This window comes from Bombus terrestris, chromosome 17, assembly GCF_910591885.1.
Source record: "Bombus terrestris chromosome 17, iyBomTerr1.2, whole genome shotgun sequence".
Taxonomy (NCBI): domain Eukaryota; kingdom Metazoa; phylum Arthropoda; class Insecta; order Hymenoptera; family Apidae; genus Bombus; species Bombus terrestris.
In genome coordinates this window covers 2,071,836-2,085,219 of record NC_063285.1, presented here as the reverse complement: position 1 = coordinate 2,085,219, position 13,384 = coordinate 2,071,836, and the positions used below count along the sequence as shown (strand labels likewise).

The window sequence follows — 13,384 nt, the reverse complement described above, 5'->3', positions numbered from 1 at the left end:
CAAGAGCTCGGCCCCATCCTCACCGCTAGCCGCGTTGAGGTCCTCCTTCTTCAGTGTGACGTCGAATCTGCTCAGGAACTCCTCCGGCGACATGTCCTTGGTCACGTACCTGTAGAACTTCGATACGGTTCGGGTCCTTCTCGTCTTAAACCTGTGGAGCACGTACAGATGGTCCGAGGCCGAGTATTTGTCTAAGACCGCGCTTCCGGCGTGTATCTCGCTGACCTTGTTGGATACGCTCATTATGTCGGGGAAGCTCGTCTTCCCGTTCATGAAGAAAGTGTACTTTTCCTTGAGCCTCAATGGAAACACCCGGTGGGCGCTTAGTGCCTCCATTAAGACTCTCCCTCTCTTGTCTGTGGTCGATCCTCCCCAACAGGTTGACTTTGCGTTGAAGTCTCCGGCCACGACGACCTTGTCGTGTCTTCTAGTAACACTCTTCGTCATAGCCGACAGCGTGTCTATGTATTTGCAGTATGCTGGCTTGTTTATGTTGGGCGAACAGTATCCGCTGAAGCAGAAGACGTCGCCAACACGGACGCCCACTATCCCGTCGCTCGTGACCTCCGATGTTTCATCAGGCAGCTTGCCATTGAGGAGTGTGACCCATATCGAGGCGTCTCCTTTGGTGTCATTAAACCAGTGCGGTAGCTGCCTGTTCGGCTCGGAAATTATTATTATATCCGGCCTAAGTTCGATCGCGCATTGGTGCATCATGTCCTGCGCCAGCTTGCATCTATTGAGGTTTATCTGCAGTATCCTCATTTACCCGCTTTCAACCGCCTTCTCTATTCTGGACAAGCCAGGGATCCGGTTACGTGGTCAAATTTCACTCCTTTCTCCTTGCTGCAGATGGAGCAGCAGGGTGCGTTGACGCAGTCAGCTATCGTGTGGTCTTTGGCTCCGCACTTCCTGCAAATCTCCTTTCCAGGGCTTATCGCCGTGCACTTGTTCGCGATATGCCCAAACATGTGACATCTGAAGCACTTTACCACATTTGGTAGTGCCTTTATCGAGGCTATCGTCAAGCCGGTTCTGATCTTCCGGCTCGCCCCCTCTTTGGCCAGGTAGGCTTTCGGCATCGTCACTATTGCCGATTGGGTGCCCCACGGCGCCATTTTTAGGGTCTTTACTTCGACCTCAGTGATGTCGCTTACGCCCAGTTGCTCTACTATCTCCCTGGCTAGTTCTTCCTTGCCTACGAGCGGGTCTATATCCCTGATCTCTACGGAGGTCTTGTCGCGCATTGGTAGCGCTCTCACCTTGCCTCTTAGCGCCGTGTTCATATCCGCCGCGGTCTTTTTGGCGTTGCTACCTGCTTTCAGCTCGATCAGGATGTCACCTGTTCTGGTCCTCCTGATCCCGCAGCTCTCTTTGAGGGATTCCCTTGCCCCCATCAAGTCTTTGTAGACCTGGATCCACTCCTTGTCCTGCCCTACTTTGACGAGGATGGCTTCGGGTCTGTTACGTATCCTCTTCGGTCCCTCCGGCCTCCTTGGCTTGTCCAATGCCGCCCTTCCTGCGTTCGCCTTCCTGACCACCGTCGGGGTGTCCGTTCCTTTTCCTCTCCTTCCGCGGGCAGGGATCCAGTCTTCCTTTACATCGCTGTCCGTGCATTCCGTAGTCGCTTTTACTGAGGTGTTGCCGGCACAGGCTCCTGCGTAGGAGGCCTCCGCGGTCGTCGGTCTCTTTCTCTTGGTGTCTCCCTTCCCCTCGACGGGCGATATCTCCTTCCTTTTTCCTTCCTTCTCCTCAGTCCTCCCCGGAGGGGTGGTCATCCTGGTGGCCGTGACTGCCCTCGCGTTCCTCTTGAGCCTCATCTCGTCCAACATCGAGTGGAGCTTGATTGCTTTTTTACTGATGGCGTCCCTCCTTTTCTTGATGTCGGTATCCTTTTTGCTCATGAGGTAGAGTCTGCTACCTATGTGTTGGATTTCGCGGAAGACTTCTGTGATGATTTCCGTCATCGCCTTCCATTCGCTCATCTTAATGACGATGCTGTCCTCGTCGTTGCCTTCGGTCTCGGCCGTTGCTCTGTTCGCCATGGCCTTCCTCCTGAGCCATTCTCTTGGTGCCGCCGCTTCGCTGCCGCTGTCCGACATTTCCGCCGGCGTGTCTGGCTCCGAGGTGCTGGCCGCTTCGTCCCTCGTTGCCCCCGGCTGGCTCCTGGCCAGGCTTCTCGTTGTCATGCACGCGCCCCCCTCCACTGGGGACTTTCTCATATATCTGGTGATCTTGTCACCTCTGAAGATTCTTTCCTTGGCGATTCGGGTCGCCTTTTCGGTGAGTGGTGTCTTGTCCTTGAGTGCCTGCATTGGCATCTCGACATCCTCGATGATTCCCGCGTTGTCTTCATCAAATTCGAGGCATCTTCTAGTGCTTTTCATGCCCGTCATTTCCTCTGTGACAACTGCGGGTGTTTCTTGGTCCCCGGTCGTGTTTACCGAACGAGGGGAGGCCCTGGGATCGACCTTCCCCTCGCCGTTCGTCCAGTCGTTGGGTGACCGTCGGGTCGAGCCTGGGACGCTGCTCGAATCCCCGACGGGGCCTGGAAGCTCCGAAACCCCCTGAGCCGTAAGTTTACTTGACTTACAGTACTTGTCCATATTGTGCTTGTCTTATATACGTATATATATATATGTCGGAGATGAAAGAACACCGGAGCCTCCCCTTTGGAGCGGTGGGAGGACCCCTTTAGCGCTGTAACCCAGATTTCATCATAGCCGCACTAAGAAACTGTTGTAATTCGATCCGACTGTACTTATTCGAAATTTATGATAGTGAGCTCGGGCTCGAGGTGACAACCGGTCGCCGAACGTAGTCGCGGTCAAGGGATGAACGTTTTGTCTAACAAAGGCATGAAGTAATTCTATAGCTCTCCTTAAAAGAAATACTTGGGACGGGGCACGACGGTAAACATTTCAACGATTTCTGTCCCGTGGCTCGCCACACGCAGACTTTGTCCTTCGGGTAAGACGATTGCCAGATGCCAACGCATCTTCACAGTATATGTTTAGCTGGGCGAGGACCCGCTACGAATATTAAATTTCAATTACACAAAGTCTCTCAAATAGACAAATGGCCCGTGCCCCAACTACGGGAAGATAAGAGAAATCTATCCTTCCACGAACGACGCTTCTCGCTAGCAACTCTCCCCAAGGACAGCTAATATCTTTCTCTAACCACCAACATGGAAATTGACCAATTAACAGCAACGTCAATTTCCCTCACCCTTCGAGCGAAGACTTTTCTCCGCGAATCCGATGATCTCGTGCCCTTAGGCACACCCGTCATAGTTTTCTTCGACAGCATCACCGCGACGGAGAGACACTCCCCGGTACGATCTCGACGACGATTCAAGTAACTCTCGGATACGTAGTGATTGCCCCACGCATTAACATTGAGTACAACTTAGACGCTAAAGAAGAGTAGAGTTCGTCATCCCGATGACCGTGGATTCGTTATTGAGCCTAGGATCATTGTCATTAGCTTCTCGAGTGTCAATTTATCGCGATTACTTGTCCAATTCCAACATGGTCATGTTTGCACTAGTAAATATCTCCTCTATTGCATAGTGATCACGTCTAGTGTCAATAGGGATTCGTTTACGCCCTCAACCCTAACTCTAATCGTAACCCCAACCCGACATCAGAAGTGGGATCAGTGCCGATTATAACAGTGTTAGAACTTACGACCATCGTGCGCGAGTAACCCAGTCGCTAGTGCAAAATCGAGTGTGAAACCTAACAAGTTTTCGCTACCACGTTTTAACCCTTAAAATCGCACGTTCCGACCCCGCTGCACGGGGCGCAACTGTCAACCTGATTATGAAAGAAAACCATAATTTCAATAACAAGTGGCGAGTCGACTTCTACGTACTGGAAGCATCATCGGGTAGATCAAGTCATCTGGGTGAGTCGTTTCCATTTTACTCCGATTCGGGAGCCGAGCGTTCACTAATTAAAGAGTCCGTGGCCTCGAGATTTCTGGCAAAAGAATGACTGACATATTAGTAATGCGAGGAGCAGGAAATACTTGTATTAAACATACGCCTCCCATTTGTTCATCGTGTGTATTAATGATTTTTACATCGAAGACAATTTCTCATGTCCTTGCTGATAGTTATCTAAAATATGATATCGCGATTAGTTGCGGAACTCTAAGTCTGGGTTTTGACGTAACATTACACAAAATAGCCTCGCTATGTGTAAAACAAAAATAATTAATGTCTGTAATGAAACCACTGCAAACGAGATCGTCGTTAATGAAGCTGACACTGATGTACATGGTAATAATAAAAGTCGATCAATTTCTCTTCTCGACAAATTCAAAGATTCATTCGTTACGGATTCCCTACGTATTCGCGTAAATACAGGCCGGTTAGAAATACGATTAATTGATCCTAACATCACCGTACGAGGAAGTTCTTATAGATTTAGTGAGGAGGACCGAAGAGCGGTACGTGAGAAAATAAGCGTTTTAATTAAAGCAAAGATCATAAGGCCTAGTAATTCGCCATTCGCGAGCCTTACGTAACTCGTGAAGAAGAAAGCGGCTCAGATAGATTACGAGTGGATCCCCGAGAACTAAATCAAAGTACCGTCGCGGATCGGTACCCTTTACTCCTTATTGCGGATCAAGTCGCGAGATTGCAAGAGGCGAGATATTTTATTAGCCTGGATATGGCCAGCGGGTTTCACCAAATTCCTACTTATCCTAATTCAGCGCAGTATACAGCGTTCGTTACTCCCGACAGACAATATGAGTAGATAACGATGCCGTTTGGACTGAAAAATTGCGCCGTCCGTCTTTCGGAGGGCCATTCGCAAGGCCCTAGGCGACCTCGCTCATTCGTACGTTGTTATTTATTTCGATAACGTTCTAATTATTGCCGACTCGATAGATCAAGCTTTAGGAAGACTGAACACCGTATTAGATACCCTCGTAAAAGCAGGATTCTCTGTTAACATTGCGAACTGTTCTTTTCTAAAGACATCGGTGCTCTATTTGAGATATGTAATTCATAACGAAGAAGTTCGTCCGAACCCGGGTAAAATACACACCTTAAGCTCTTTACCTGTGCCATCAGCCGTCACACAGTCCAGGCAGTTCATAGGCTTAGCTTCGTACTTCCGAAAGTTCATCCCTAAATTCTCACAGGTGATCAAACCCCTGTATGCGCTCATCTCAAATAACAGAAATATAACTTGGACAGATAGGCACGAGAAAATAAGACAACAGGCAGTTTCCGCCCTGACCGACGCGCCGGTGTTAATGATATTCGACCCCAGTTACCCGATAGAACTACATACTGACGCTAGCTCGGAGAGTTACGGGGCGATTTTGACGCATCAAGTCGAAGGTAAAGGCAAAGCAATAGAGTATTACAGCAAAAGAACTACCCTCGCAGAATCTAGGTATAATTCCTACGAACTAGAGACGTTAGCAGTCGTAAACGCAGTCGAGCGTTTCCGTCACTATCTACATGGACGGGAATTTCTTGTCGTCACGGATTGCGACTCGTCGAAAGCGTCGAGTAATAAAGTACATTTAAATGACAGGGACCATCGGTGATGGGCCTACTTGCAGACTTTTGTTTTTGACATTATGTATCTGGAAAGTAAACGGACAGCCCACGTAGATTTCTTCTCGCGAAACCCCGTAGATTTAGACCACCGTAAAATTGATAAAATTGCGGAGAAAGAAATCAATCTGGCCGAAATATCGGAATACTAGCTATTAGCCGAACAACGTCGTGATTCTCAAACCTTGGGAATCGTCAAGAAATTGCAAAACGATGAGCTCGCGGAAGACATCGCGAATACATACGAATTACGGTCCGGTACTCTTTACCGTAGGATACAAAGAAAAGGCAGGACTCTCTGTTTACCTATAGTCCTAAGAGGTTTTAGATAGTCTGTTATTAACCATGTGCACCAGTCAATTATGCACTTAGGTTGGGAGAAAACGCTCGAGAGACTGTACAGGTATTACTGGTTCGAAGGGATGGCGAAGTACGTTCGCCGATTCATTGAGAACTGTCATGCTTGTCAAGTTTCGAAAGCTAGTTCAGGTAAGATACAAGCCGAACTACATCCTATACCTAAGACCAGCATACCCTGGCATACGGTCCACATGGACATAACAGGCAAGTTGAGTGGTAAAAGCGATTCAAAGGAGTACGTCATTGTTTTGATCGATGTGTTCACTAAATTCGTATACCTGCATCGTACTCGTAAGATAGATTTCCGTAACACCATTAAAGCGCTTAAACCCGCTATATTTTATTCGGAAGTCCCTGCCGGATAGTAGCAGATCAGGAAAGATGTCCTAAGGGTAATGAATTTCGAGAATTCTGCGAAAGCAAACGAATTAAAGTTCACTCGATAGCGACCGATGATAGAGCCAATAGACAGGTAGAGTGTGTTATGCGTACATTGAAAATACGTTCACGACAGTAGAAACGACCGGGCGGCCGTGGCAAGACGCGATTGGGGAAATACCGCTAGCGTTGAACTGCACCACCAACCGCGTGACTAATTCGAGCCCTTTACAACTACTAATCGGTAGAACAGCGAGACCGTACGACCTATTGCTACCCGACAATATCGAGGAAAAGGAAGTCGATATCCCTGATGTAAGATAGCAGGCTGCGTAGAACATAGAGAGTAAAGCCCAGTACAACAAAGAAAGATTTGATAGAAACAAAGCTAAAGTGGTTAGGTTTAACCTCGGCGATTTCGTACCACGCAAAAACGAGAAAAGAAACCAAACCAAGCTAGAGCCAAAATTCAAGGGTCCATTCGTAATAGCAGAGATTTTGGAAGGGGATAGATATACTTTAAAGACATTAGATGGCAAACGATCGTATAAATACAGTCATGACAGATTAAGAAAAATGCCGAATAGTTGCGTTCCTGCTGAGTTGGACGTCTGTAGTGATGACAATGGCAGTGACAATGACGATATGACTACACCGATCTCAGAGGATCATTAACACTATGACTATGACATGTAACACAGTGTTTCCACACAAGCCTAGTGTTACCATACACTAGCACACAAGCCTAGTGCGACCACACACTAGCATTCGATATTTCCACACAAGCCTAGTGCGACCACACACTAGCATTCGATATTTCCACACAAGCCTAGTGCGACCACACACTAGCATTCGATATTTCCACACAAGCCTAGTGCGACCACACACTAGCATTCGATATTCCCACATAAGCCTAGTGTGACCACACACTAGCATTCAGTGTCTCCATACACGCCTATTACATCAATGCACTCGTGTTCAGTGTCTCCATACACTGCACTCGCATTCAGTGTCTCCATACACGCCTATTACATCAATGCACTCGTGTTCAGTGTCTCCATACACTGCACTCGCATTCAGTGTCTTCATACACACCTATTACGTCAATGCACCCGCACTCAGTGTCTCCACACACGCCCAGTGCGGTAATATGATCCAACAAACTGAGACTCGTCCGTGTACGAAATCGAAAATGATCTGTCATGTCATTACGGTCTGACTGGTAACTCACAAAATGCAACTGGCGCTTTGAATACCAATCATAATGCTACTGACTTTTGTGTTTTTTTTCTTCCCTACTTTATCATTGAACGTCCGATCGAAATTTCTGTTGTTAACCTGGGCCCTTGACCTATTTGGACAGTTAGTTAAGCCATAAAGAAACTAGTACAATATAATTTAGCTAAACTATAAAGGAACAAAATACTAGTTATATCAAGTTTAACATTAGGAAAACTCAATATTTTAGATCCACCCGAGGACGTGTGATAGTCAGAATGGCCGTGTCGGAGATGAAAGAACACCGGAGCCTCCCCTTTGGAGCGGTGGGAGGACCCCTTTAGCGCTGTAACCCAGATTTCATCATAGCCGCACTAAGAAACTGTTGTAATTCGATCCGACTGTACTTATTCGAAATTTATGATAGTGAGCTCGGGCTCGAGGTGACAACCGGTCGCCGAACGTAGTCGCGGTCAAGGGATGAACGTTTTGTCTAACAAAGGCATGAAGTAATTCTATAGCTCTCCTTAAAAGAAATACTTGGGACGGGGCACGACGGTAAACATTTCAACGATTTCTGTCCCGTGGCTCGCCACACGCAGACTTTGTCCTTCGGGTAAGACGATTGCCAGATGCCAACGCATCTTCACAGTATATGTTTAGCTGGGCGAGGACCCGCTACGAATATTAAATTTCAATTACACAAAGTCTCTCAAATAGACAAATGGCCCGTGCCCCAACTACGGGAAGATAAGAGAAATCTATCCTTCCACGAACGACGCTTCTCGCTAGCAACTCTCCCCAAGGACAGCTAATATCTTTCTCTAACCACCAACATGGAAATTGACCAATTAACAGCAACGTCAATTTCCCTCACCCTTCGAGCGAAGACTTTTCTCCGCGAATCCGATGATCTCGTGCCCTTAGGCACACCCGTCATAGTTTTCTTCGACAGCATCACCGCGACGGAGAGACACTCCCCGGTACGATCTCGACGACGATTCAAGTAACTCTCGGATACGTAGTGATTGCCCCACGCATTAACATTGAGTACAACTTAGACGCTAAAGAAGAGTAGAGTTCGTCATCCCGATGACCGTGGATTCGTTATTGAGCCTAGGATCATTGTCATTAGCTTCTCGAGTGTCAATTTATCGCGATTACTTGTCCAATTCCAACATGGTCATGTTTGCACTAGTAAATATCTCCTCTATTGCATAGTGATCACGTCTAGTGTCAATAGGGATTCGTTTACGCCCTCAACCCTAACTCTAATCGTAACGCCAACCCGACATATATATATATATATATATATATATATATATATATATATATGTTGTTTGAGATGGATGTCCTTCAACGTAGCCGGTCGTCGTATAATCCCACTGTATCCTTCCGCGTGTATGCGATTCGTGACTGTTCGCCGCGGGGAGTTTTGACTGGCCCTCCACGGGGGCGCTCTCCACCACTCCTTGGTTACCCAGGTGGCCCGCACGGTGGCGCTTCGGTCGCGCGACCCAAGATGGCCCCCGCTCTGCCCCTAACCACACTTTTCACACACAGCACTTTCAATCGTTTCTCTCGCTTTTATACCAGCGAGCTCACCTATCACTTGTGTTCCCACTCATTCCGGCGCACTAGAAACTTCACTTCCGTGCACTTTCCGCCCGAATTCTTTAATATACCGGGATATTTCGGATATGCCTACGGAGCAACGTGCACGTGTCCGTTCGGCTTGCCGCCATCATTTTCCCCTATTCATATTAACGTTCTCTTAATTTGGTAAGTAATTTTAGAAACTTCTAACGAATCAACAATCTTAGTTCTTCTGAAAGGGATACGACGATAGAATAAATTCTCCACATGCTTTATATATATTTTGCCGGCAGCGAAAAATACTGAAAAAATACCGAATGTACAACAGAGAGGGATATAGTATTGGTACAATACAGTACAGGGCGGAAACGATAGAAAAAGATTAAAAGTTTATGTATCAGGGAATATTACCGTTGCAACGACAAACCTTCTTTCTTTTCGGTTCCTTGTGAAAAAAGATTTTGCTACTGACGAACCTTTTTTGAATAAAGTGAGATCGAACATGATACAATTTGATTCATATTTATTTATCTAATTAATAATTCGTTCTTTCTAATATCGTTTCTGGTAAATTCAAAATAATTTCAATAAATAAATAAATTCAACAATATTATTATTATAAAATAATAATTTACTATTTTGTGTACAATTTATATAATTCATATTTAATTTATTATTTATTATTAATAATTTACTAATACTATTAATGAAATAGTAAAATAATATAACTATAATATATAATTATAATAATACAAAATTATATATACAAAATAATATATAACAATAATAAATAATTATATATTATATAATAAATAGTATATAATAATATACTAACATATATGTATAACTGATTTGCTTTATACATATATATCATATATGTATCATATATACACATATGTATGAGAGAGGAAATTTCCTCTGTGATATTATATAGATATATATAGAGTATAGCTATTTTGCACGTATCTACAAATTTTATATTGTTCTTTATGTAGGTTCCAAATTTATGTGGTAAAAAACAGAGTAATGCAAGTAAATTATGACTGGCAATACAAAAGAATTGTAATAAAAAATTGTTAATTTTTAACTCGCAAACATAGACCAGACAATATTCAGACTTTGCTATACTACATTAGAAAATGGAAGAGCATAAAGAAAGCAAATAAGATTCAGAAATGAAAGAAATAAAAGAAAACACAAAAACATCTAGAAGCACAGTGAAATATAGAAAATATATTTACCGTAGTGATTATTATTTGTAAATATAAAATAATTATTAGGAATTCAAGTGTCCTGCGACATTTGTGCGTGTTTGATGAATGAGTATATGGATGTCGCTGGCGTGCTGTTTGTAACATAGCGTTGATACACTTCTTGTTCTCTTTCCTTATTTATGGTTTTCCATTGATTTTTCGGTTCGGCATGCGTAGTCTCGGAAGTCGACCCTTGTGCGTGTGTTGTACCGAATAGACAATATAATCGACGTGCGCGTTTCCAAGTTTTAACAATGATTTTCATAATATCAGATAGTAAAAATAACAATGAAAAGGAAGTAGAAGAAAATTTAAATCAAAATATTCCCAAAGTTACAATAGAAAAAAATTGTTCTTTTATATTTTTCAACAAAAAGTTAAATCTAATACAAGATTTCATTAAAAATTAATAAAATTTCAAATTAACATCAGAATGAAAAAATTAATTCAGAGATCAAACATTAAAATAACAATTTTTTAAACTAATTATCTTTATTTACTTATACTTACTAGCTTTAATACCACCATGAGAAACTTTTAACAGAGATCAACAAATTCAATATGAAATACAAATTTTAAATGTAACTTAATGTCTTCTTTTAATTTCTTCTTTGTTAAATTTTGTACTATTAATTTTTTATTAATGTATTAACCCTTTGCACTCCTATGTCGAGTATGACTCAACATCAGTTTTTATTTCAGGAGCTACTTTGTCGAGTCTCACTCCACATTCTTTCAATTCCACCTTTTTTTGTGAAATGTGCGAAAGAAAACAAGGATTGCATCCTGGAAATTGTTTCAAGATACACTTAATACTTACATACATAATACATACACTTAAAAATTACAAAATACAACAATAGCGTGAATAAAACTGGTATTTAAATGAATTTGTTTCTTCCTTTATTTATTTAAATTGTCTTATTTTTTAGTTAAAGTAAATTTCAAATAAAGCACTTAAAAGCGTTAGGAGCTGCTGGTAACAAAATTGAAATAAAATTTGGAGTGCAAAGGGTTAAACATATTTTCTAATATAATAAAGATATCATGCCTTTATTCTTTAAAAAAGTCATATCATAACTTTCATGTAACTAGTGTTACAGTAATACAATGATATTGTTAATTAATAAGATCTTAATGTAAAAAAAATTATGTAATACTATCATATTGTAGATTAAAATACCTAAGATAAAAGATAAAAAATAAATATTTAACCACATAGTTTATACCTAAAATAGGTGTGGTTAGTTGTGCTAAATGATTTCATATTATTTAAATCTACATAACAAAATCCGACATAGTCATGTCCTACAATTCTTCTACTGAAGCAAATTGTGTTTGTAGTGAAGATATTAAAAAAGATGAGGAATCTAATTTTGATTTGGTTTTAAAAGAAAAGTGGATGGAAGCCCAGAAGAATGAAGTGTTTCGTTATATATTAAACATTCAAGATTCGAAAATATTGGAAGGCAAATATCACTTTTTAGTCCAGGTAATGTTATTAAATAATTAATTATAATAAATATTTGTTTAATTTATTTTTAAATATTTTTTAGTTGTTACAATTTTGTTTAAGTAATATAGTAATTTACAGGATAAAATATTTCACATGTTTTTATTGTTCACTTGTCATATGTGTAAATGTATGCTTTAATTTTACCATCCCTTGCATAAATATTCGTAAGATAATTTTCTGGTTCAAATTTTAATAATTACAAATATGTTTTGTGTATTAATGTCATTAATACCTATAAATCTTGTTACGTATGCTTATCTCTTAGTTTTAATACTTACAAGTACAGTTTGTTGATAACTTATAAAATAAAAATAAACAGACAAAACAAAAATATTTACAAAATCAGTGACAATTTACAAAAATAAAAATGAAATAAATATTATGTAACTGTAATTATATCTAATAATATAATATAGATAATATTGTTTATTCTAGGAATTTTTATAAGAATAAAATTATATAAATTAATTTTATAGTGCAAAATCATATATAAAATAACAGTTAAAGAAGTAGCAATGAATATATCATATTTGTTATTATATTGCCAAGACAATATCAGGGATTGTTTATTTATTAATCAATGTATTATACTTTTAGGAATTTATATGTATTAGTGAACTGAAATTATTTAATGTTTTATGATTTATGATTGTGAGAATTATAATGTCTCTCTCCCCAATTGTATTTCAAAGAACTTATAATCCTTTAACACATTGGCATCAGAGCATTGAGAAACTCATCTATATATATCATTCAGGTTCTAGCAGAGGAATCCAAATGACATATATGTGAGTCATGGTGCTAAGTTACTCTAGTATGACTTAGTTAATGTAACTATTTAACACAATGAAAAGAAAAAAATAATTATACCGATTCATATATATGTAAATTCATAATTAACAAATAACAAGGGAACTGCAAGACATTTGTATTACTGATTTAGTTAAAATTCTGCATATGGGAAGATCCTTACTCTGCAAAAGTATTCCATTATAAGGGCAAAGATCCAATATTTTTTGAAACATTAGTGATTGAAATTTTACTACTACGCTAAAATGTGATTCAACTGTGGTATTTAACAAACAATGCGATAGTATGATGGTAATCCGTTAAAGTCCTATGCTAAGATTCAGGATTCAATTCTTCTGTATACATATAATGTCTGTTTTTCAATATTTTTTTATTCTATTTTTTATTCTATTCTAGTTTTTATTCTATTTTGACATAAATGTTTCTTCTCTTCTTACCTTATTCTTATGATAAATAGCATTTTATATATACAATCATAAATATAACATTTATAAATGAAACATAAATGTAATATTGTTTTTTCTGCATAGTAAATAAATTTGAAATACTATAGTATTCAGTACTTTAATGTCCATAGAATGCATGATATATTGTTAGAAAACTTGTAAGTAGAGGAGTTCAATGATGAAAGTTTTGGCTACCGCCAACCTCACATTCAGAAAACTTAAT

General features: G+C 40.6%; 1 protein-coding gene across 9 annotated transcripts in view; it reads left to right on the top strand.

Annotated features, from left to right (window-relative positions):
• The first annotated feature begins 10,573 nt into the window (after positions 1-10,573).
• The window catches only part of LOC125384634 (GDP-D-glucose phosphorylase 1-like), a 231,422-nt gene continuing 228,611 nt past the window's right edge, over positions 10,574-13,384 (top strand). For 3 of the 9 annotated variants that reach the window (XM_048413830.1, XM_048413838.1, XM_048413832.1), the window contains exon 1: positions 11,273-11,881. In XM_048413830.1, the coding sequence (XP_048269787.1) occupies positions 11,693-11,881 (189 nt within the window). In that variant the 5' untranslated portion in view covers positions 11,273-11,692. The other 6 variants (XM_048413837.1, XM_048413834.1, XM_048413836.1 and 3 more) reach the window with 6 other exon arrangements.